The sequence below is a fragment of the Phaseolus vulgaris genome, chromosome 1 (assembly GCF_051622355.1).
Source record: "Phaseolus vulgaris cultivar YP4 chromosome 1, ASM5162235v1, whole genome shotgun sequence".
In the NCBI taxonomy this organism is placed as follows: domain Eukaryota; kingdom Viridiplantae; phylum Streptophyta; class Magnoliopsida; order Fabales; family Fabaceae; genus Phaseolus; species Phaseolus vulgaris.
This window is the reverse complement of record NC_143498.1, coordinates 38,281,588-38,308,132: the sequence shown is the minus strand read 5'-3', so window position 1 is coordinate 38,308,132 and position 26,545 is coordinate 38,281,588. Positions and strand designations below refer to the sequence as shown.

Here is a 26,545-nt window from a genome sequence, read left to right as displayed (position 1 = left end):
CACATTTCATCAATCTTCTCAAAGTACAAAGGTTTTATCGAAAGTGAAAAGGTAGATGTTCTCCATCATCTTTTAAGTAGAAGTTCACTACACCAAAAAATAGATTTAGCTGTAAAAGAAAAAAGTGAGGGTCATAATGTGGACACTAAATAACATCAACCAAACCTTCGCTATTAAAAAAAATATAAAACGTTAGAAAGCGTAGGTTATACTCACGTAAACTTAAAAAAAATTAAAAAAATGGGTTGCGTTGGTCAAACGTCACTCCTGAAAATACAAATAATAATAAAAATTTAAAAATTTGAAGGTTAAGCCCACACTATCCATTTTAAAATTAATTTTAAATAATAATAAAATTGTGAAGGTTGAACCTAGACAAATAATTAATTTTTATTTATTTCAAAACTGCTCAGGTATGTGGAGAAAAAAGGGTGCGTGGAAAACGTTCGTACTCCACACAGTGTGTGGTGCGAGCTTGAGCAGTGCGTGAGAACCTTCAATAGCGATGGAGTAGTCAAGAGCGTGCGAATGTGAGAACGCGACCGTGGGAATGTGCGACCGTGAAACCGTGACCGTGAGTTTCACATTTCCTTCATTTTTCAGTCTCAATCCTTGGTTTTGCCCAATTTCTTTCTTTATGTGTATATTGTGTAATTTTATTTTACCCTAGGTTTGTAATTCACCATGGTAGAAACAACTTAATCCTTGGACCGAGAATTTTGGGTTCTAGAGGCTACGGAGGATTTTGTATAGGAAGAGGTTTGGTGTGGACTGTGAGGTCCACTCTTTGGGTGGAGCAAAAACCAGTGGCAAGGCTTTGAAACTAGTATGGAGCTTTGGTGAATTAGACACGTTGCAGCAATTAAAAAGAAGGCTTCCTAATATTTCGGCTGCTGCAGAATTGCTATTGCTTAGGGAACTGAAGGAGAAAGTGAGTGTTGTGGTTTAGGAGGTGTGATTGTGCAGGGGCTTAGTTGTAGGGGCTTAGAAGACAAGGTAGAGGCTGGTGTAGGTATTAGAGGGGTAGTATTTATTAAGCTGGTTTTTTTATGAGAGGATTATGGTGCCAACTTGATGGATATGTGAAGTTTTTTATATGTTGCCAATATTCTCTTTATAGGGGGTGCAAAGTTGCTTTTATATGCTACCATATTCTAGTGTTTTCTGATTGTAGTTCAGTAGCATCGATGATATTATTAGTTTTAATTTCTAATTCTGCCCCAACATTAATTATATTAACTGTAAGTTTATTCTTGAAGGCTTTAGTGGGAGCATATGGCAAAACAAAGGGTTCTATGAATGAGTTATTGAATAACAAAGAAGCCTTGGCATTTTCCCAAACAAGCAGAGGGATATCAGAAGGCCTGGAATGGTTGATGGAAGGATGTTGCAGTGTTTACCAAGGCAATAACTATCTTGGTGCAGTTGCTGCTTATGCTGGGTAATGAGTAGGGAGGTTATGGATGGACCAGAGTGTTGAACGGAACATTGGCTGGAGTTGTGAACTTGGACTATGGAGTTATGCACCTTGTAGGGGTTGGTATAGGTGGAACTTGTTGAAGGCCTGTGTTAAAGGTTAAATTGGTGCAGGTGCTGGTTTTGGCTGGGTGGTTAGGTTAGTGGCACTGGTTAGATTGGTGGAGGATGGCTCGTGAGAAGAGGTTGTGGAGGTAGGAAGCTGATAAGGTGATGTTGTTGTATGGTGTGGGCAACTAGATGGACCAGAATGCTAGTTCAGGAAGTTGCAGGGTCTTGCTGGTTAAGGGATTGAGGTTGGTTAAGAGACATAGAAGATTGAGGAATAACATATGCCTGGAGCCTATATTCATGCTACTAGTGGTATAGTACAAAGGAAAACTAAAAATCAAGTTCATTTGCGTGGTGGACCAGTTGGTTTATGATGGCAAATTCATGGAGCTCTTCTCAGAATCATGTGAAAAATGGTGCGGAAGCTATGGTTGTAAATGTGCAAGATCCTCCTAGGAGCTATGGTGATCTTGAAGGTGCATGATGTGTATGGAAGTAGGGAGGTTCGGCCAGCCCTATGGTAGGTGATGAAGGTGAAGATTAGATCCTAGAAACTAGGGAAAAGCAAAGTATGGCACAAAGTTGGCAGCATAACTTTACTCTCATTAATCTTCCAAATACATGAGCCAAGCCCTCTTATTTATAGTGTTTAGAGGGCTGGAAATTCAAAAGAAAGTGGAGGGAAATTGAAATGAGAAGCATTTGAATTTGGAGCCAATTCCTAGTCACAAGGGAAGTGTGACTTGGTTTCTATTTTTGGCACCTCCTAAATCTATACCTACACCTTCTTTTGTGTCACATGGAAGGTGTGACTTAGCTTTATACATTTGCACCTCTTATATTTATATCTACACCTCCCTTTATGGTCTACTAAAAATACTCAAAAGTAATTACAAAAGAAAGACATCCAATGATGCTTAGTTTGCCCATATCTTCTATTTGTTGGGCTTGAGTTGAAGCTTGAACTTGTATTTGGGCTTGGGCTTGGGCTTTTTCTATCATGGGCTTGGGCCTCTTCCATCATCTTACCATCAAGTTGATTACTCTTTTGTTGATTGTTGGTGTTAAGTAGATAACCAGTAGGTGCTATGTCTATTTTTTGGGTCCAGTACAGGTGGTATCTGTCTCATATCAGTTACAGCTATAACAATTCTTAGGGGTTTATGTTTTTGGTATTTATTGGTTTTGCTTTACCACAGGTCCGCAGCTAGTGTAGCTCCTGGTGTAGTATTGACTGATTATAATGCATATGGGTGGTTTACATGCCTTGCCTTTAGAAGGTCTTGACAAACGCTCACGGTTTAAGTGTGCCTAGAAGATGATCTTTTTTGGTCCGAATTTTATGTGGATTTTTTGAACACTTCTGCAAGTCTAACATTGATGCAATGTAGTGGTATGAAGGGTGCACGGTCTGCTGTTTGTTAGGAAAAGCTTTTTGGAGTTTATATTGTTAGAATGTATGGCTTTAAACTAGAGGGGGTGAATGATTTAAAGAGGGTTTTCGAAAACTTTTAAGTCTAGATTGAAATTACTTAAAGAAATACTTGATTAAGAAATCAGTTTGCCAAAACACAAAGCAAATAAGCACAACACTAGAAAAACAATCGGTTGTTTCACAGAAACAATCAGTTGTTTATACCAGTTCACAAATATAAAATTGAAATAAAGAGTTTAAGGATAGAGAGAATGCACACAGAGGTTTATACTGGTTCACTCTTAACCAAGAGCTACATCCAGTCTTCCCAGAAACCACTGGGGAATCCACTAAGCAATCAACCCTAGATTACTTACAACACCACCAAAGAAGTAACCTTGATCCCCTCAAGACACACACTTCCTTTGGATCAGCACAACACCACTAAGAATGTTGATCTTGACGACCTCAAGAACACACAACACTTCTCAGCTATACACACAGAGTTTCTTTCAAAGGTACAAAAGATTACACTTGTTACAGAACAGATCTGAAATCAATACAATATGAAAATCCTATATCACACTCTCTTTGATCCAAGCAATCTTAAAGCAATCTTTAACTCTTTCAAAAGCAAAATCAGTGAAAAACTCAAATCTATTTTTATTTGATTAAAACTTAGTTGTTTGTTACAAAATTTGAACAAACTATTTATTGCATTCAAAGCTTGTTCAAAGCATTTAAAACTGGAGCGTATTCAATTATAAAATCATCTAAAGCTCAGTCAAAGCACAAAACAGTTTTCTGTTATGGTCCCAAAACAAACAATCGGTTGTTTTCACAAATCAATCAGTTGTTTTGGTTTGACAGCAAGTCAACCATCAAAAACAATTTTCAACCTTTCTAAAAACACCTAAGTATAAAACAATCGGTTGTTTCGACAAAACAACAAGTTGTTTTTCACTTAGTTTGAAAAACATTTTTCAATTAAAAGGTTTGAGAATGCTGATGCTTTGGATTCAATCAAGAGTGGATTTACACATAAATTCTACTCCAGATCCTATCTAAAGACAGCTGAGCAACAACAAGCACATCCAGCCTTTCATCAACTTTCAAAGGGTTTGGATTCTTCAAAGCTTGAACACACTTGATTCAACAATCTCCCCCTATTTGATGAAGACAAATCCCTGGTTGCTTGTGTTGGATTTGATTGAATCTGAAGTAGTACCTGCAAAAATAGCATATATACAATCCAATGCTTCCTACAACAGCAAGTTAGATTTTCACATTTTGAAAGCAAATTTCCAGACAAACAATCAGTTGTTTACACGATACAATCGGTTGTTTCTATCAGCAGAAGCAGAAAATATCAGAGATTTCAGCAGTTTTAAACAGTTCCAGAGAAAGATACACAAGAACCAATCAATTCTCCCCCTATTTATCTTCACAAATAGACTCTAACAGGTATTTAAAACAGATTTAGGAAAGATTATGAAGGTCAAGGATACCTAACTCATTTCTTAGAAAGAAGAACCTCTCTTTTGGTAATGGTTTTGTGAAGATATCAGCTTCCTTGCAACTCTCAATTCAAATTTCTTGAGAATCTCTTTACAATACTTTGATTGGCATAGAAAGATTCCATCCTTTGTTTGCTTAACCTGCAATCCAAGAAAGAAAGACAATTCTCCCATCATAGACATTTCAAACTCATCTTTCATAGCAGCCACAAATTCTTCACACAAACTATCTTGTGTAGCACCAAAGATAATGTCATCAACATAGATTTGCACAAGGATAATTTCAGAATTTGACTTTTTGATGAAGGGAGTCTTGTCAATCATTCCCCTTTCATAGCCATGAGACAGCAAGAAGTTGCTAAGCCTTTCATACCACTGCTTTGGAGCTTGCTTCAGCCCATACAACGCCTTTTTCAGCTTGAAAACATGATTAGGATGTTGATGATCTTCAAAGCCCGGTGGTTGATCCACATACACTTCCTCATTGATGTAGCCATTCAAAAAGGCATTCTTGACATCCATTTGGAAAAGTTTAAAACCACTTATACATGAAAAAGCCAGCAGTAACCTCACAACCTCCAATCTTGCAACAGGAGCAAAGGTTTCACAATAATCAATGCCCTCCTCTTGATTGTAGCCTTTGGCAACTAGCCTTGCTTTGTTCCTTGTGATCACACCATCCTCATCCAGTTTGTTTCTGAATACCCACTTCGAACCTATGATGTTCATCTCAGCTGCTTTAGGGACAAGAAACCATACCTCATTCCTTGCAAACTGATTCAGCTCTTCATACATAGCTTCAACCCATTTTTCATCATTGAGAGCTTCATTAATTGACTTTGGTTCAATTTGAGAGACAAAAGCAGTGTGCCTGCAGAAGTTTGAGATGAAGCTACGTGTTGAGACACCTTCCTTTATCTGCCCAATGATGTTTTCCACTGATAGATCTCTAGGAATCCTCCATTCTTTGGGAAACTCACTCTGTTGCAGAATTTCAATCGGGTTTTTCTGCACTGATGTCCAGCTTCTCCAAACTGATGTTCTGCTCATCTTCTTCAGCACTGGTCTTCGGGATTTGAATGCTTTTGTGATCTACCTCATCAAAGACAACATAAACAGACTCTTCTACAGTCATTAGCCTCTTGTTGTAGATTCTGTATGTATGACTTGTTAAAGAATACCCTATGAAGATACCAAGATCAGCTTTTTCATCAAACTTCCCTAGGTTTTCCTTTCCATTGTTGAGAACAAAATAGCTGCAACCGAAAACTCTGAGATGATTGATGTTTGGCTTCCTTCCATTGAAGAGTTCATAAGGAGTCTTCTTCAGAATTGGCCTAATTAGCACTCTATTCATCACATAACAAGAAGTGCTAATTGCATCAGCCCAAAAATACTTAGGAAGAGAAAATTCACTTAGCATTGTTCTAGCTAGCTCTTCAAGGGACTTGTTCTTCCTCTCCACCACACCATTCTGTTGTGGAGTTCTTGGAGCAGAAAAATTATGCAGAATCCCCATCTTTTCACAGAACTTGCTGAACTTTTCATTTTGGAATTCACCTCCATGATCACTTCTTATTGAACCTATGTTGTTGTTCTTTGTGTTTTGCAAGCTTCTTGAATGCAGAAAAGGCATCACTTTTTGATTCCAAGAAGAGAGTCCAAGTGAACCTAGAAAAATCATCCACAATAACAAGAGAATAATAATTTCCACCAAGGCTCATGGTTCTTGAAGGTCCAAAAAGATCCATGTGAAGTAGCTCAAGAGGTTTTAAAGAAGAAACAACATTTTTTTATTTTAAAATAATTTTTCACTTGTTTCCCCTTTTGGCAAGCTTCACAAACATGATCCTTCTCAAACTTGAGCTTTGGTAGCCCAATCACAAGATCTCTTGAAATTAACTTGTTCAAGTGATTCATGTGAATGTGGGCAATTCTTCTATGCCAAAGCCAAGACTCATCTTGCTTGGATAGAAGACAACTAATTGAACATGGTGAAGAGATATCTAGAAGATAAACATTATTGATTCTCTTACCTATCAACATTACCTCTTTAGTGTTGGGGAGACAGATTTCACATGTGTTTGTTTTGAAGATAACCTGAAATCCCTTGTCACACAATTGACTAATGCTCAGCAGATTGTGCTTTAATCCTTCTACATAGAGAACATCATGGATGACCAAGATATCTTTATCTCCTATGGATCCTCTCCCAAGAATCCTCCCCTTGTTGTTGTCCCCATAGGTAACGTGCCCTTCTTGCTTAAAGGAGATGCTTAGAAACTTTGATTTGTCCCCAGTCATGTGCTTGGAGCATCCACTATCCAAGTACCATTGTTGCATGCTCTCCTCCAAGTTTTCCTACAAAGAAGATTTCAAGTACAAAGATTTGGTCCCCTTATGATTGTGGGTCCATTTGGTTTACATTCATCATTTGAACCTTTACTACACTTAGGAATCCACTTCATAATGCCCCTAGGAACAACATATTTTTTGATTTTACAGAATCTGACAGAATGATCTCTTTCCATGCAATAGAAGCACGTAACAACCGGTTGTTTCGATGGTCCAATCAGTTGTTTTTCTGGCAGTTTTGAAAATGACTTTGAAAATCTATCTTGCTTGTTCTGTGGGTTAAAACCCAATCCAGCTTTTCCAAAAACAGAGTTTTGAGATGCCAAGACATTCTCAAAGTTGGATTGACCTTTAGAAAGCTTGTCCACAGTTTTAACAAGATAATGAACTTTCTTTTCAAGATTTTCGCAATTTTCACAAATAAGAGTATCACACTTGGAAGAGGAGTTTTCGTAAACAATTTCAAGGTTTTTGAAAATCTGTTTTTGAATTTTCCAATTCCTCTTCTAGTGTTTTGACTCTGTTTTCAAGCCAGCTATTCATTCTCTTTAACCGGTTGTTCAAGAGGGCCAATTAGTGGCTTCTTCATGTGTTTCTTGAAAGGCTTGAAGCAATTGACTGTAATTTTCAAAGTTTGAGGAGTTAGAGGAACTTACACTACTTGAGTCATCTTCCTTTTTGGCCATGAAGCAGAGGTTGAGGCTTTTTCTGTTTTGCCTTCTTTTCCTTCGTGCTTGACTTCTTGACCTTACTTCCTTTGATTCATTGATGTTCCCATGAGTAGCTTTGAGTGTGTCCCACATCTCTTTAGCAGTTTTGCATTTTGATATCCTGAAAAACTCCTTAGTATCTAATGCAGAAGCTATTATGTTTTGAGCAGTACAATCAAGCTTGGCCATCTTACATTCTTCATTGGTCCATTGGGACCAAGATTTTGCAATAAAAGAACCATTCTTTTTAAGCTTTGGAATGAAAGGGTCATTCTCGATTGAATCCCAAATTCCTTGATCAATAGATTCCACAAAGATTTTCATTCTATCTTCCCAATACTTGTAATTTAATCCAAAGAATAAAGGTGGTTTGTAGATTGAAGCACCTTCCTCAAAAGATAGTTTTCCAGCCATATAAAAGATTTAGGATCGAAAACTTGAATAACTTTCAAGAAGTTAGCTTTGATACCAATTGTTAGAATGTATGACTTTAAACTAGAGGGGGGGGTGAATGGTTTAAAGAGAGTTTTCGCAAACTTTTAAGTCTAGAATGAAATTACTTCAAGAAATACTTGATTAAGAAATCAGTTTGCCAAAACACAAAGCAAATAAGCACAACACCAAAAAAACAATCGGTTGTTTATACCAGTTCACAAATATAAAACTGAAATTAAAGAGTTTAAGGATAGAGAGAATGCACACAGAGGTTTATAATGGTTCACTCTTAACCAAAAGCTACATCCAGTCTTCCCAGAAACCACTGGGGAATCCACTAAGCAATCAACCCTAGATTACTTACAACACCACCAAAGAAGTGACCTTGATCCCCTCAAGACAAACACTTCCTTTGGCTCAGCACAACACCACTAAGAATGCTGATCTTGACAACCTCATACAACACTTTTCAGCTATACACACATAGTTTCTTTCAAAGGTACAAAGGATTACACTTGTTACAAAACATATCTTAAATCAATACAAGATGAAAATCCTATATCACACTCTCTTTGATCCAAGCAATCTCAAAGCAATCTCTAACTCTTTCAAAAGAAAAATCAGTGAAAAACTCAAATCTGTTTTTCTTTGATTAAAACTTAGTTGTTTGTTACAAAATTTGAACAAACTATTTATTGCATTCAAAGCTTGGTCAAAGCTTTTAAAACTGGAGCGTATTCAGTTATAAAATCATTTAAAGCTCAGTCAAAGCACAAAACAATTTTCTGTTATGGTCCCAAAACAAACAATCGGTTGTTTTCACAAATCAATCAGTTGTTTTGGTTTGACAGCAAGTCAACCATCAAAAACAATTTTCAACCTTTCTAAAAACACCTAAGTATAAAACAATCGGTTGTTTCGACAAAACAACAAGTTGTTTTTCACTTAGTTTGAAAAACATTTTTCAATTAAAAGGTTTGAGAATGCTGATGCTTTGGATTCAATCAAGAGTGGATTTACACATAAATTCTACTCCAGATCCTATCTAAAGACAGCTGAGCAACAACAAGCACATCCAGCCTTTCATCAACTTTCAAAGGGTTTGGATTCTTCAAAGCTTGAACACACTTGATTCAACATATATGTTCATACAAATTTATTTTCTCTCGAAATCTTATTCCACTCAACATTTTTCTTTCTGAACTAGCAAGTTTTCAAGACTTCATTTGATGCATTGTGACAGCGAAGGATAATATTATATATGCACTTTTTATTTTCCTCACTTTAAAAGTAGTTCAGTTTCATTTCTTATATTTCTCTCTCTATATATTCAGACTCGCATTATTAAAACACAGATTAATTTTTCATATTTCTTCTCTCTTCTTCCTCCTTCCCTTTTCTATATATGCATTGTAAATAATATTTTGCATGTAAGAGCCATGTCAACAACAAAGTTAAAGAAAGACGAAATTTGTACCTTCTATTACATTTTCACTCCAAAGACCTAAAAGATGTTACATGCTGCTAATTCCAAATCTCCAAACCTTTCCATCTTTATTAAAAGGACAAGATACCTTAATACCAATTCCATTCATTTCACACTTAAAAACATTATTATTTTATAATATAATATAATTTTTTACTTTTAAAGTATGAAAGAAACTTTATTCATTCCAAAAACACTCTCACCAATCAAATCCTAACATTATGTCTAAATTATTGACATATTCTGCCCACAGAAAACTTAATCATAAAGACAAATGAAAGAATTCTTACCCGTAGTTGTAAGGAATATATTCTTCACAAAATTGGATTGTCATCTAAGTGGGTTTGATACGCAAATAAGTATAAAATGTTTGACAAAGTAAGCATATATTAGGCATTTATGTGCCTTTATTCTTCTATAACGTGCTCTTGACTGCTTTTTTTTTTTTTGTCCTTTGAGCTAAGCAAAGGATCTAAATTCTGAATCGGAAAAAAATAAATAATAAAAGGGCTACTTTTATTTTGTTTTCTAAGATAAATCTTATTTGTCTATCAATCTAGACTCAACGTATTTCTGTGTGTTTTTTTTTCTAATAGGAATCCAATTAGGAACAGAAAGACGCAGTGAAAACTGAAAAGATCGGAGTTATTAGTATTGAAAGCGGCGTTTCAAAACATTCACTCCGCAAAGTTCACAAAAGGCCTTGTGAACGATTAGACAAACCCACCTACAAAATATAAAGGTTCTTCAATCTAAATTATAAATACATAAGTAAAGATTTAATTTAAAATAAAATTGGTGATTTTTATAATAATTATGTTAAAATTCATGAAAAAAATGATATCCTCAACACTCTCCATTTAGAGATTATTGTCCAAATTCGAACTGCAACAGTTTTGTTTTGATTACAGTTAATTGATTAGTTTGTGGACATTGGAAGATATTAAAAGATTATCCATCAAATTGAAAAGATTGATGTAAGAAAAATTGAATTCACAGTCACACAAGGAATAAAATTTCTTATCAAAATTCTTGTACAATTTAATCAACCTTCCTTTTCCTCAATACTAATTGACACTTGAAAAAACTAAATAATAAGTTATATGATACTGTCCTTTCACACAGATAGTTCTCTCTTCCCCATAATATATATATATAAACAATGTCAGTTGTGGAAGTATATAAACATATTGATGAGTATAAAGATTAGCATTATACAGTTCACTCAATAATGACACTTGCATTGATTCAAGTGCTTACTGAGGATTGTTTAGAAAATCAACTTTTAATTCTCCAAAATGCAGAAGCCAGAGACTCAGGGAAACCAACCTCCCCTAGGTTCCTCTACACACAGCACAACTCTAACAAATATGCACAAACACAACCTACTTAATTTGAAGATCTTACATAACTCACTTTCATTTTCCTATGATTCAGGATACCCAACTGAGAATCCCCCAGCCAGAAGAAAGTTGTTCTCTGCTTCCAAGAAGAAAGGTAACAGGGGCTTCATCGAGGGATGGTAAGCATCTAATGAATTGCAGAATGATTACCTTAATATACTCATAATACGTATGCTATCCTGCATGAAAAGCATGGCATATAACGATATGTACTATAATCTATAACTGTTTAATTAAGAAATGAGTCAATAGATATGTGCTAAAGTTTCCATAAACTATTCACGAGAGTACTAGACTATGACTTGGAGTTGGATCAGAAGAGCATAATATATCAGAAAGCTTATGAACAAATTTATTCGCCTAATATCTCTTTTTTTCCTGTTGAAATTCTTATTGACGATGCAGCCTCTGTGCTCTGTGTTGCTGCTGGCTTTGTGAAGAATGCTTCTGAACTACAAATCTGGCTAGAGAACTATATTGGCATGTTAGCAAGGGCTGTAACTGCTTCTTTCCTAGTTTGTTAGTGTTTGACTTTTAGTGACTTTCATCGTATATGTGTTTGCTTTACCTTGTAATCACATTGTTGTAATATGCTTCATCTATGTATTATTACTGATCATCTATTCTTAATAAACAAGAGTCTTTGTCTTTCATTTCTGTTACGGAGTTAATATTTTAGTCCTTGTTGGTATTTGAAGTATGCCATTTGTTTGTGACCTGATCAGTAGTTTTAGATTTACCTAGAATGATGGAATAATGAGATGCTTGATTGATTATTGCCATTTGATATGATAAAAATGGGGTTCCAAAGATTGTTCCCAACTTGAAGGATCAACAGAAGACTTAAATTTATACCCATAGCAACCAAAATAAGCATTTGTCTAAGCATATGGTAAGGGTTTCCCCGTATGTATGGATCATACAAGAATGCTTAGAAATTACTTCTGCAGGTTAGCTTCTCTGCAATATATATCTTGTGTTCAAAAGGAATAGATAGCATACCACTTTGACTAAAGGATATAAATTAATGTTTAAACTATAGGAATTAATATTTACACATTCGATGAAAATTTCATACAATAATATGTTAATATATAAATCAAAAAACTTGTTTTAAGACTTTGAAAACTACATAAATAAAGCAAATATGTTAACCCGCCCATGTTATCATATTCAACTTAACGTCTTTCATGACTTGGTAATCTTCCTCCCATATTCCTATACTCAGATAAGTGTAGTGAAATCAATCCGAAAAAAATGAAGGGGGTTGATTGATTTTGAAAATAAAAAATGGATGAAAGAAAAGAAACTGCGTATAAAAAAGAATTATCAATGAAAGGAATTATACAGAGGTACTACCAATAAAATGATTAAGTTAACATCTTCAAGATTCTCAATATCAATAAAATAGTTTATAAGATGTCAACAGAACCAGAACTTTTTAGGGGTTTCAAGATTTGAAGTATTAAACATAAAACAGATACTCATTTGAGGGTTGTATTCCATTTGAAATTGTAATTGTAAGTTGGAGTAGAAATTGAACATATTCCTTCAAAAGTAGTAATTGTTGATGAGGATTTATAGATAGAAACATTGAGAGTTGTATTACGCATAGAGCTAAACTTTTGTGTAACGAAAACATAGTTACTATGAATATTGTATATTATTACAATCTTTATATTCCATATATTCTTTTACTTACCTTATTTTAGTTTAGTTTACGATAACATTCTATCAAAAGTATCTCAACGTATGAACAAGGAATTATTCTGTAGATTAATCTACAGAAATAAATTTCTTGTGGCATAGAGAACATGCAGTTCTATTCGTACACAGCCAAGTTTGGCACCACGACCAAAAAACAAAGAAACTCAAAGATGAGTATAAGAAATACAAATACCATAGTCATTCTGTACAAAGGTTCATCTCCTGAAACAAGGCAATACACACACTACGACACATAATCCCTTCCCGCCCATCTCTCCTCGTACTTTCCAAATGAGTAGGTAGATGATGGTATCCCAGACAAGTGAAAGGGATCAGGCTCAATACCATAATCTGTGAGTGGTCTATGCTCAAGAATATCATCATGATTTTTCACAAAATCTGGTATCTCAATCTCTCCTTTCTTTACATCATCCCAGAGGTACTGAAGCCGGCTTACATACTTGATCTTCCAATATAATCTATACCAAGAACAAAAATTACCAAAAGCAAAATAGGATTAGTGTAAAAAGTGATAGTGGGTCAACCAATGTAACTGATAAAAATCATAGCTGTTGCAAGACAACTATGACCCTACTCGCACAAGCTAAGTAAAATTAATTAATTTTTTCTTCTAAAGCTCTAGTGCAAAAGTTAATTTTAACTGAAAAAAAGTTATTCATTTTACTTTTAATTTTGTTCTCCTATAAGTTTATCCAAACACAACCTAAATTATACTCCTAAATAGAATGCTTTTGAATGTTCGTTTGTGTTAAGAATCAATAGACGATTAGTTACCCTCCACTCAAGAAAAAGCGGCCAACAGCAGCGATGACTAGCCGGGACCGAAGGCCAGGGTGGATGAAATACACAGTTTGAAGCCTGTCCTTGAAATCAGCAGGAAGTTCTTCATAAATCCACCTTAAGATCGTTATGCCAGGGGAATTATCCTCTTTCTGAACGGTGGTGTGCACGTAAACAATACAGAATGGCTCATCCGGCAACTCACTGCAGATCTTGTGAAACACATATCTTTTCAGTCGCTCTGCACTCACAACAGTTGCTGCACACCATTTAAAAGCACTTCAGTGCCAAATCAATGGAATACAAATGGAATAGAAGTAATTCAAAGTTCAAAACAGCTTCTCCAAAAGATACAATAGGAATTTACATCACTAGAGCTTTAACTTTCTTTTTCTCGAAAGCAACGTATCCCAATAGCCACAAACAGTGAAAACAATCCCAAAGAGAGTAGAATACAAATTAAGGTGCAACTCCTCTCCCACACGTTCTGCTCTATTCACACATCTAGGAATCAAACCCTTTCAATATGCTTAAAGGCCTAAACTACTAGCACTTGAGCCACACCTTGTGAGTCCCAGAGCTTTAATTTAATTCTTAACTTTCTTTCTCTTTTCCATTTTTTCTTATTGTTTGAGACATAGAGTTGTATTTTTATCCTCCCATACAGAGCCACACAACCTCACGTCGGAGCAAAGATCAGAAATACATAAATAGAAGATCAAACGAAAACAATAGTGAAGTTTACATGTAAAAGAAGAGTACAAAAGAAAGTGAATCCCAGTGTTTTTCAGAAAAAAATACAGAAACTAGTTTGATCAGCATCTAGAGGTTACACATCAAATCTCACTAGCGAGACAAACTACTAGAACAGAAAGAGACATAATATTCTAACATAAAGCACATCTTAACCACCAAAGAAACCCTAAAAAGTAAAAACACATTAATTAAGTTGAGTTGATTGAGGAAACAGTAAAATACCTGGGAAGTACTTGCCGACGATGCGGAGAATGCGATTGGAGTTTTTATCGGTGCCTTGGAGGCGGAGGAATTGCAACTGATCGAGATCGGAGAAATCTTCGTCGGGGAAGAGATTTTGAGAACAGTCGTACCAATTATCTTCTTCTTGCTGCTGTTGATGTTCGAGGAAGGGTCGCGCATCGATTCCGAGGTCCGACGCCAAAACCACCACCGAGAAATCCTCCGACGAATCACCCATTGCCGCCCCTAATCCGTGTAATTGGTTATTGCTTGTGTGTTGCTTTACTAACAGAGTTTGTCTCTACCATTTGATATTTGATTGGAAACAAAATTGAAAAAAAAAAAAATATATATATATATATATAAAGAATTAATAATATACTTTTTCTTCGATTTGATTTACACTGTATAAAAACTGATTTGCGATTCTCAGAGAAGAAAAATAAAACACTGATTTACGTAATGGGTAGAAGTGGATCTCAGTAAGTTAAGTTTTACTTAAAGTAAATTGTGTTCAAAATTTTCCTATCAACATTTTTTTAAATTCTTGCCAAAAATACATTTATTAAAACTTTACTTATATTACAAAATTATTTTAGTAGAAATTACGTAATTACCGATATGTATTTTTATTAAATAAAAAATTGCTTTTGTTTAATAAAAAAAATTATTTGATGCAAATTTTAAAAAATCGATTATGAGAAAATACATCTCTTTTATATAATTGTATAATACTAAATTTTATAGAATTTCAAAAGCTCAATTTATTTTCAATTTCAAGACTAGAATGTGGTGAATTTATAGGCCTAATTTAGTTTTTTTTTTTCAAGTCTAACTTAATTTCAATTGTGCTAATTATTTTAAGTTTAAATCCATTTTTTTGGTTTTTATGGTGTTGTAAATATACAATTTTAGTTTTTATAAAAATTTAATTACACATTTACTCCTTATACTTTCTAACATTAATTCATTTTGGTTCATTATTAATATTTTTTTTATGATTTTTAATTGAATTTGTTGAGGTGTATATTGCTATTTACCTAAAATATTAATAGTGATGTTTAATAACAATTTTTGTCATATTGCTATTGAAAAGTTGACTAATCATGAAATGCACTTGGTTCACTTGGACAAGTTAAGTATTGGATACACTAATTAAGTAATATTAAGAAACATAAACACTAATATACAGATATGAAGAGTACATCGTATAGTTTCTTCGTTTAAAAAAAATCTTAAAACTATCTATTCTGAAACATTATTAGGAAAAGTCTTGGATTATAGTATTGTTGATGAAAAATAAAATTGAGTAAAAACTTCTGTTAAATGTGATTAAAAAATATTGAGTAATTAGTTATGAAATTAATTACACATGTGCTTTTAATTTTTTTTTTAAATTAAGCTTTGATTCACTATTATTAGTAATATCCGTTTATTTGCGTATAAAAGATTAACATTTACGAATGATAAGTATTAATATTAAAGTCTTGAGAAAAGTGCAGAGTGTATAATTACGACGTTGACAAGCGAACCAATTGGGTTGTGGCATATATAGGAGCAAGGTATGGACCGAATTGTGGCCATTGGATAATCCAACACAACCAATTCCAATTTTTTCATTTTATTTTCCGTAACAAAACAAAACACCACTTAGGATTGTCTCAGACGAGGAGTGTCTGGTGGCCACACGAGCTTTACCATTACCAAAGCGGCAAAACCAATTTCAATGTTTCATTTTCTTCCCTTTCTTTTCTCCACTGTTAGCATAAATATCAAGTGCTGCTTGTTTTAATTATTACTGTAATTCCATTTTGTGCCTTCACTGTTGGTGTGGCTGTGCAAAATTGTCTCATTTAGTGTGACCCAGATGGTGTTTTGAGTATTGGTTTGTAGATTCGTTGAGTATTTTGACAAATTTATATGATTGCTATGGATACTTTGCTCAAAACACCTAACAAGCTCGAGTTTTTGCACCCACTTCACGGTTATTCAGAGAAATTAAGCAGTTCAGGCTCCTCTAGGGTGCAAAATCAGGATTTTAGATTTGGTTCTAAGAAATCGCTTGTGAGATGGGGTAAATGTGGTGGTTTGCGGGCTAGTTGTAGTGCCCTTTTGGAGCTTGTTCCTGAATTCAAGAAGGAGAATCTGGATTTTGAACTTCCTCTGTATGATTCGTCAAAGGGGGCTGTGGTGGACCTTGCTGTTGTGGGAGGGGGGCCTGCGGGGCTTGCAGTTGCGCAGCAGGTTTCTGAGGCAGGGCTTTCAGTTTGTGCTATTGATCCAAACCCTAGGTTGATTTGGCCCAATAATTATGGGGTTTGGGTGGATGAGTTTGAGGCCATGGATTTGCTGGACTGCCTTGACACCACCTGGTCTGGCGCAGTTGTCTACATCGACGATAAAACAAAGAAGGATCTTGATAGGCCTTATGGTAGAGTGAATAGGAAGCTGCTGAAGTCGAAGATGATGCAGAAATGTATCTCAAATGGTGTCAAGTTTCACCAGGCCAAAGTTATCAAGATTATTCACGAGGATACCAAATCTTTGCTGATTTGTAATGATGGTGTCACTGTTCAGGCCACAGTTGTTCTTGATGCCACTGGCTTTTCAAGATGCTTGGTTCAGTATGATAAACCGTACAACCCGGGTTACCAAGTTGCTTATGGGATTCTGGCTGAGGTTGATGAACACCCGTATGATGTAGATAAAATGCTTTTCATGGACTGGAGAGATTCTCATCTGGACAATGACAAGGAGCTGAAGCAGAGAAATAGTAGGATACCCACCTTTCTGTATGCAATGCCCTTTTCATCCACTAAGATATTTCTTGAAGAAACATCCCTTGTAGCACGGCCTGGATTACGAATGGAAGATATACAGGAAAGAATGGTTGCCAGGTTGAAACATTTGGGTATTAGAGTGAAAAGTATAGAAGAAGATGAGCACTGTGTGATTCCCATGGGTGGCCCCCTCCCAGTTCTTCCCCAAAGAGTTGTTGGCATTGGCGGTACCGCTGGGATGGTGCATCCTTCAACTGGGTATATGGTTGCAAGGACCCTGGCTGCAGCTCCTATTGTTGCTAATGCTATTGTTCAGAGCCTGGGCTCTGATAGAGGACTTTCCGGAGGAGATATATCTGCACAAGTGTGGAAAGATTTATGGCCCATCCAAAGGCGGCGACAAAGGGAGTTCTTCTGTTTTGGTATGGACATCTTACTCAAGCTTGATTTACCTGGCACAAGGAGATTTTTTGATGCGTTTTTCGATCTGGAACCGCATTACTGGCATGGATTCTTATCATCAAGACTGTTTCTTCCTGAGCTCTTATTTTTTGGACTGTCTTTATTTTCTTATGCTTCTAATACATCTAGGATAGAGATTATGGCGAAGGGAACACTTCCCTTGGCAAACATGATCAGCAACTTGGTAAAAGATACAGAATAAGATTACTTCTTTTTAATCTGTTGTATGCTATGGTTTGTGCTTCCACATGTAGTTTCCTACTCACATTATAGATTTCCAATAATGTATAATGGTGTATATTTATTTATTCTTTGCTCACTGTAATTCCCTTTTGAGGAAAAAGTTCCCTAACTTTCTCTGTTTTAGGCTTTATCATTGTTTAGACTTGGCGTATTTCAGTTTGACTTCCTGGTTGCGAAGGAAATAAGCAGAATACACCTCATGCATGAAATTTAAGCCTCCACCTCTAGACTTCCTTTAATCCGAGCAGAATAATTTGTTAGTAAACTCACTAGCAACATGGCAGCGATGTATTATATAAATGTTACAGAGATTGACATACACAGTGCTCTAAACTTTTATGTTGCACTAGATGAAAGCGAAATTTGAACAAGAACTAGGCACTAGTACTGTAACCAGAAAGGCGTGGATAGCCCAAGGAGATCTGAAATGGTTATTGGTTAAAAGATTTTAAACATTTTACTGATACCATGTTAAATTAAATTCAAAGTAAATTTGGATCTATTCTTATACACTCGTTTGAAGGCAATTTCATTTCTTATGTCTTTCAGCTATCCAAATCCTGGTCTTGCGTGTGATCATTAGTAATATGATTACATAATGCAAATTTCGTTCAAGAGCTTATTTGAGAAAAAAAATTATATCATTTTCTTTTTATGGCAGGCACAGAAATTATTATTATTCTATGAAAGTTCTTTAGCTAGATTAGCTAATGATCAACCTTTTTGGCTAAAATAAAGTTAATACATGAATTTAACCTATTAGCTTATTATATTTTTTTCAGACCACTTGAAATTATGTTTGACATTGTAACATGTTTATGTTAAATTATATTTGAAATATTACACTATTTAAACCATTTATTTTTAATTTATTGTAAAAAACTTAACTTTGAAAAAATGAGACCACAAAATATGAAAAAAAAACTAAAACTATAATTATATTTTTGTATGTTTGTGTATAAATATATACAGACCTTTTCATGTCATTTTATATCCGCAAGCTTATTTAACAAACAATTTTACCAATTACTCCTAATTCAAAAAATAAACTTTAAACAACTTTCAATTAAATTATTTAAGATTTGAACTTTTGGTTAAATTATCATCTATATTCACCAAACAAAACAAATTGTATTCGAGGTAACATTTAGTTTCATGTTAAGCAGTAGAAAAAATTCGGAAAGATTTGAAATAATATGTATAGAGACGAATGCAACTCCTATCTTCGAGGCCAAGTGTTTTATTTTAACTTTTAACATCAAACGTTGACAAGCAACGTATACATTATGCTAGCCCGAAATGACTCCTAAGGCAAAGTTCAAATAAACTGAAAATTCTGTAAAAATTGGATCTTAGCCTAAAAAGGTTTATAAGGTATAATACTAATCTCTAAATTCAAGAAAGCTCTCGGCTGCGCTTAGCAGCAGCAACAACAGCATTCATCAGTGTTCCACGGAACCCTCCGTTTTCTAACTCATGAATGCCCGCAATTGTTGTCCCACCTGGAGAAGTAACGTCATCCTTAAGTTGCCCCGGGTGCTTCCCAGTCTGTGACACCATTGATGCAGCTCCCAATACCTGCAAAACACACAAATAAACGAGTCAAGCAAACAACTTTAGATATGAGATTTCAAATATTGGTAATGTAATGTTCAGTAGAATACTTGCCTCCATAATGTATCCTAATTTATTTATCTTTTGTTCTGTTTGCAATACGAGTACATGCCTATGCGCAGGCACTATGTGTTGTTCAATTAAAACCAGTATAAATAATTATGGCCAGGCAGGCGTAAGGATAGGTCAACTCAATTTGGATGCACTAGTGGAGGAGCAGGCTTTTCTATAAATCTGGTAGACTAATTTGCTCCACCTGTCCAGTAATAAGCACTGCAACATAGAGGAGGGTAGCTTGTATCCAATTTGTAAAGTAAACACTGTCCAGTAAACAGCAACATAGAGTGCACTTGGTATATTACTTGAATCCAATTTGTGATTCGTAGTTGGAGACCTTTATCAAGTATAGACCGAATATACACAGTAAAGCTAACAATAACACTGAAAGACCACCAATCTTCAACTTATCTAATAATAACATGCCATAGAAAATTTAACTATTTCTTGATAATCTGAAATTGAAAACAGACTAATAGTTGCAACATATTTGACACGTCTTAAATATTACTTTCTTTATTATATGTGGATTTTGAGAAAAATATTAATATAAAGACAACACAAAAGCATGCATCATATAAATTATATACATTCGGAGAAATGAAGTACGAACTTATTTTATTAAATGGTCGAAGGATAGCATTCAGTTCACTTACAGTTTGAGAAGCTAGACTTAATGAAAGATCACGTGGTAGACCAGCTGCTACTCCTCCGTCAGCCAAAGCTTCTATTGCTAAATAAATGTACGCAGGACCACTACCACTGCACAATTTAGGAAAACAAATAAAACAAGTTTTAGTAAGTACATCAAATTTTAATCTATAGCTGTCAAAGAACTCGGAAGCGACACCAAGACAAAATCTGAAAAATAGGAGCAAGGCTCACAAATCACTTGAACAGGTGGAATTGATTTACAATGGTAATGGGATTCGAAGTAGAAACATAATATTAAGGAGAAAATGTAAATAGCTTAAAATTGCACGGGAATAGCATACCTACATTTTAACCCCTCCTTATCCTCTAACCTCGCACTAGTATCATCACTTACCTCAAAAGAAACATGTTTATCAAAGATGAAATGAAACTTCTTGTTGATTTCTCAGACAATATCCAAATACTAATCAGTGATTTTAGAAATGAGATCTACATACCTCAGACCAGTTATTCCATCAAAATACTTTTCTTCAGCTTTCCAAATTTTTCCAATTGACCCAAATAATTTAGCTACAATACTTCCATCTTCCTCTGTTGCGGCTGCCCCCAAGCTCATCACTGTCATAGTTCGATTTTAGTTATCTATTCATTCAAGTCTGTAATTCTCAACAATGCAAATTAATGCAGAAGAAATGCAATAAGGAACATCCATTGTCTTTTAGAATAACATACAAGGCACAAAATTACCATAATATGTAACAGAACAGAAGGCATTCTTGACCTCGTAATTTATCCATAATTGAGATTATTTACCCATGTAATTTATGCATCAACCAATATGAATATTAAAGGCCAGCCAGTTCTAAATGTAGTTACATTATAAGCTGTAGAGTCCACAAAACAGGGCATTAGCATCACAAAACAAGCCTTTAATTAGATTATTCTAATACCACAAGGGTAATCAAAATATCCCATCAGCTAGACCAAACAGTCACAGACTAGAAAGAAAAATTATGTGTTTTTCACGAAGTTATTTTAGTACTGAGAAGTTTAAATTCTAGATTATCAATTAACTGAGTTAATTCCACCAGCATTTTCAAGTTGCAAAGAAAATTTGAATTTTCTATAAAAACTCTTGAACAGAGAGCAATTAAGCAGTAACTAACAATTTAGAATTCAGAGATATACCAAATTATACAAATAATTCATGCAGCATACATTCTCCACATTCTGCATATAAAAGTAACTGAGGATCAAAACACAATATGCTTTTAAAAGTAGAGGGAAAAAGGGATAATACCGGATGCTGCCTCGCCAACTGCAGCAGGTGTATTAGGCATCACTCTTATAAATCTGTCGCTCCCAGCCCATTCCTACATTTTATGAAATAGCCGTTTTCCATAAAATTATACAACCTGATTAAATTTTGAGAAAGGCTACTTGCACAAGCCCATGTGAAGTACGTTTTCTTTGGGAAAGTATTTTTAGTTTTCATTCCTCTTTTAACTTTTGAATACAAAAATATCACCTTGTTTTCTTATTTTCGAAACTTGATACAATAAAAGTTTGAACCAACCTTTTATTCTATTACGAGTTTAATTATGATGCACTCTAAAATGTAAAAGTCAATAAACTTACAGCGGAGAGGATGGATTTGTGATTTGATCAGTGAAAAAATCCTTTACAGTATCAGTGCATTTAAATTAAATAATTTTCTGTTTTGGTTTTTTGTTAGTACAAAACAATCATAAAATAAAAACATGTTCAGTTCCCACTTAATTTACAGTATACTCAACGAAGTAAACGAAAGCAAAAAGGAAGAAAAAAAATACACTGCATTCGTAACCTGAAGATCTTTCAACTTGACGCCAGCGGCCACCGAAACCAAAAGCTTGTTCTTCGTGATTACAGGCGTCAATTTGGACACCACGTCTTTCACTGCAACAACACACACAGCAGTAAATGAAATCCCAAGTCGAATACGCATGATGAGCGCGGAGACAGCGCAACAATACCTAATTGAGGTTTGACCGATAGAACGACGACGTTGCTTTCGCGAACGACCTGCGAGTGTAAGGGAAAAGGAGTGAAAACGGCGTGACGTTTGTTTCAGAGATAAAAGAAAAGGAGAGGGAACGGTATATACGTCTTCGTTCGATGAGAGGACGCTGACGCCGAATGATTCGAAGGCGTCGCGGCGCGCGGGATTGGAGTGTGCGGCGGTGCGAATGCGAGAAGGCGGCAGGACGCCGGAACGGACGACACCGCGGGCAATGGACTCGGCCATTTTTCCAGCGCCGATGAAACCGAGAGTGTAGGTATCGGCCGGAATGGAAGCGATTTCCATTTTGGGTTACGTGGCAGAGAAATCAGTTTGGATCTGAAACTGAATTGGGGAAACAGAGAAAGAAGAGAAGTGAAGCAGTCACACTCACACAGATTGGTTTGGTTTGGCCACTTACATATTCAACTTGGCATCATATTAAACAAAGTTCCTACTACCATACTCTTTATTTGTCAATATTTATTTAAATACAATAAATATCAACAAATATCTTTTCTTATAGTCTTTTTTTCAGGGGATAGAAAAATGGATTGTCAATGCCATTTTAGTGCATAGTCAAAGATTTTTATACTCTTTTATTTTGTTACTTTTTAGAATTTGTAAAGATTTTTATAAAAAAAATAATATTTTATAGTAGTTTTTTTTATCTTGGTTTAATTATAAAAAAGGTGAATATGTCACACGTGTGTCATCTCTAATCCATTCAGTAGTTAGCGAATTTAAATTAACAATATCAATGTAAAATTCTAAATGTGATTGGAGAATATTATGTTTTATCTTTTTAGAAAATCATCGAAGATGTTAATAAAATCTATGAATAATTTTTTTTATTTAAATTTAATTTCTACTTAACATTTAACTTTTATTATTACAATTTAAAAAAATTATTAAACACTCCCTCTAGTCTTTTATATAGGAAACAAAGAAATATTTTGAAGTAAATAAATCATAAGATCAACTCTATGTTACTCATTATTAAATAAATAAGTGTTCGAATATTTTAATTTTTATTCACACTAATTCATTTGACGTTTGAGAGAATTTCTTGTAGAGAAGGCACGTGAGAGGTCTAGAGTAGTAGATCCTAGATCATTAATTTGCATCTTGGGTGGTAAAGGAAGAGTTAGGAATGTCTATATGGATATTTATAAAAAAAAAATAATGGATAGAGAGTCAACCTTTAAATCTTAATAGAATTATATTACGTATGTATTTGAGGGGTAACACAAAGCTGGTGTTTGTAATATAAACTATTTTTAAGTATTGTTATATTACTATTGTATATTGATTTCTCATGCAATTGTATTTTTTAGATCACGGGATCTAATTATGTAAATTATTCTTATAAGATTTAAATTGACTAAACTGGTGCTTTAATTTGATAGTCAAAGATAAATTAATCTTTGATTGACATATATAATGATGATTTGTTTGATTCAAAAGGGTACAAAGCCAATTAAGTTGGATTCTTTGATGGATTTTGAATTAGTAGTTGAGATATCAATTAATAAATAAGTATATCAATTAATAAATTTGCCTTTGGAATGCTTAAACGAATTAAGATTTTGAATATATATATATATATATATATATGTGTGTGTGAATTGTATTAGGTTGAAAATAAAGTTTAAATTTTGTAATTATAATTTATTGTGCATAAATTACATTAAAAGTTAGGGCATAAAAAGATGTGGTTGCATTCATAAAGATATGACACACACTACAGATAAATTGCATCAAAAGTTCTTCCACTGAGGTGTAGCTACACAGGAGCATGAGAGATACTAAGTGTATCTTGTTCTAAGGCATTGCAATCCTATTAAAGGATGTTTTTATAATGAATTAGAAAAATTTGTATGCATAAAAGTTGTAATCATAAATATTATCTAATAAATGTTCTTGGTTTGAATAAAAAAATATGTCTAACTTAATTTATGATATTTTAGTGAACAAATGTCAAATTGTCAAAATTACATTAAAGATAAAATATTTGCCTAATATTCATAATCTTAAAACATTTATTTTAGAATAAAGTTATAAAAGTAAGTATTGTTTTCACTTTGATATATTAAGAGTTTATTTAGCCCAACATAAGTTACTTAATGTTATCTTATAAATAAAGGTATATCAAACACTATTATGAAAAACTCAAAAAAAAAAAGCAAACTTACTTTTAGATAAGAAAATAATAAATCAAATTAAAAAATTTAATAAATATAGTTTATTTGCAACTTGAGCGGAGGTGTTTTTAGGCACAAATTCAATTCTACCTTGTGTGGTTTTTAGAATGTCTTATTTTTATTTTTAATTTTTTTTTAGACCTAAATATCTCTGAAGGTGTCAAAGCATTCTCTCTCAAATTCATTATGGCCCTTCTCTTTCTTTCAAATTCGTAATGCACCTTTATGTATTGTCACTTGTTGCAAATTAGGCATGTACGCGTGCACAACATCGGTATTTTATTAAAAAAAACTACAATAATTCTTATAAGTATATGTGAATATGAATGAATAATACGTAAATGATGATCTTTTAATTTTTTTTTATACATTCTTTAAAAAAAATAAAAAAAAAATTAAAAATTAAATATTATTATATAAGAAATAAACATCAACATATACAAATAAATAAATAAACTAAACATACTATTTTTTTAAAAGCTTTTATGTTAGGCATCATTGTGCAACTTGACATCTCAATTATGCTGACACCTCAAGTAACAACAATCATTTGTCATCACATGAAAAAAGTATTATTAAAAAAGAAAAATAAATAAATAAAGAAAATACAAAAATATGGGAGGACTAGACCAAAACTCATATATTAACAAAAACGATACATAGGTAGATTATACCTATTCATAAAGAATTTTAAGAACAGACTAGATGGTAGCCTATTATACCAATGAAAAGATTCTCTATGAATAAATCCTAAATTAGTACACGCATTCCCTTCACGAAAAATATGAGTAACCTTAAACGTGATTTTCTTACCGTAATTAAGACAAGTATTCCATCGATTACGAAGCATCCAAGGAACATTGGTCCTAGCCGCAAACACGGCACAAACAAAGCAGAATCACATTCTAGCTAGAAATTAGTAAGCCCCATCTTTTGAGCTTCCTTCATAGCATGTATAACCTCATAAAACTCAGCAACCAGAGAAGTCTGAACTTCAAGAAACATAGAGAAAGTTCCAATAAATTCCCCCCATACTCCCACGAAAAATACCTCCGCAAGTAGTAAGACCATGATATCCCCTAGCAGCCCCATCAATGTTAATTTTAACCCAGCCTAGTGAAGGAAACTCCCATCTAACAAGAAGAGGATGAAAAACTTTACCAGTACGAGTATTAATACCAAAAAACTTGATCACATTGAAATTCAACATATCATTGAAGCTTTAGACGAATTACCCATTATACGAGTTAAATATTTAATAACTGAAATTGTCGTAGAAACCTCAATCTTATCCTGAAAACAGGCATAATTCCTCATACGTCATATCATCCAAATAGAAAAAGTTATCACATCAAGTTTAATCAATTTAATCAAAAGACTACCATCACTCTTAATAAAAGAGAGAAGATCATCCTTATTAGAGAAATGAGAAGTAGGAAAAATTTGTCGAACCCAACTCCAAATATGCAAAGCATTAGAACATTCAAAAAATAAATGTTGAATAGATTCCTCGTTCTCTTCACAAAGCGTACACATAGAACAAATATGCAAACATTTATTTTGAATATGTTGATATGTAGGAAGTCACCCATGAAAAACTTTTCAAAGGACCAAAGTTTTGGAAGGCGGAAGATATGAAGACCAAATAAGTTTACCCCAACCACATGGAACTCCTGGATCCAAGAAAAAAGTCCTAGCTGATTTAAGAGTAAAACGACCAGACTCATTTAGAATCCAATTAGGAATATCCTGTTCCACCCTAACCATGATATGACTAAAAAGATGAGGCATTTGCTGTAAAGACAATGGAATATTCCAATCATCACCTACCAAAAACTGGGAGACTGTACCCGGAATACTAGCACCATCAGATAATCCTACAATATTTGTTAAAGAAGAAGTACCACACCATTTATCATTCCAGAAATTAATAAGAGAACTTGTACTAACAGTCCAATAAGTATAATCAAGTATAGTAGAATAAAACTGCTTAATTACAGGCCAAAGAGATGAGGATCTATAAACCATTCGAAACTCGTATTTTGATTTAAGAACCATGGCTTTCAAGAGCAAAGACCAAGTGTTGTTATAAGCAAAATTCCAAGCAAGCTTAAGAAGATATGCATTATATTCATGGTGAAGGTTAATAATCTTCAA

At 34.1% G+C, this 26,545-nt stretch overlaps 3 protein-coding genes and 1 long non-coding RNA gene across 4 annotated transcripts; 2 read left to right on the top strand and 2 right to left on the bottom strand.

Moving 5' to 3' along the window:
• The first annotated feature begins 10,623 nt into the window (after positions 1 to 10,623).
• LOC150029606 (uncharacterized) lies at positions 10,624 to 11,500 on the top strand. The gene is made up of 3 exons (XR_016520844.1): positions 10,624 to 10,782; positions 10,882 to 10,966; positions 11,253 to 11,500. It is a non-coding gene; the product is annotated as an uncharacterized LOC150029606 (long non-coding RNA).
• A 1,100-nt stretch (positions 11,501 to 12,600) lies between these two features.
• On the bottom strand, positions 12,601 to 14,801 carry LOC137813974 (uncharacterized). Its single transcript, XM_068616481.2, has 3 exons — positions 14,334 to 14,801; positions 13,350 to 13,614; positions 12,601 to 13,033 (listed from the first exon to the last, which is right to left on the bottom strand). The coding sequence occupies exons 1-3, from the start codon at positions 14,569 to 14,571 to the stop codon at positions 12,799 to 12,801; spliced, it is 738 nt and encodes a 245-aa protein (XP_068472582.1). The 5' UTR covers positions 14,572 to 14,801; the 3' UTR covers positions 12,601 to 12,798.
• Positions 14,802 to 15,914: 1,113 nt separating this feature from the next.
• Positions 15,915 to 17,883, top strand: LYC (lycopene cyclase). Its single transcript, XM_068616480.1, has one exon. It carries the CDS (start codon positions 16,254 to 16,256, stop codon positions 17,775 to 17,777), a length of 1,524 nt encoding a protein of 507 aa, XP_068472581.1. The 5' UTR covers positions 15,915 to 16,253; the 3' UTR covers positions 17,778 to 17,883.
• Positions 17,884 to 19,042: 1,159 nt separating this feature from the next.
• On the bottom strand, positions 19,043 to 22,648 carry P5CR (pyrroline-5- carboxylate (P5C) reductase). Its single transcript, XM_068616479.1, has 7 exons — positions 22,290 to 22,648; positions 22,159 to 22,207; positions 21,990 to 22,081; positions 21,444 to 21,516; positions 20,641 to 20,761; positions 20,146 to 20,251; positions 19,043 to 19,396 (listed from the first exon to the last, which is right to left on the bottom strand). The coding sequence occupies exons 1-7, from the start codon at positions 22,488 to 22,490 to the stop codon at positions 19,214 to 19,216; spliced, it is 825 nt and encodes a 274-aa protein (XP_068472580.1). The 5' UTR covers positions 22,491 to 22,648; the 3' UTR covers positions 19,043 to 19,213.
• Positions 22,649 to 26,545: the final 3,897 nt, after the last annotated feature.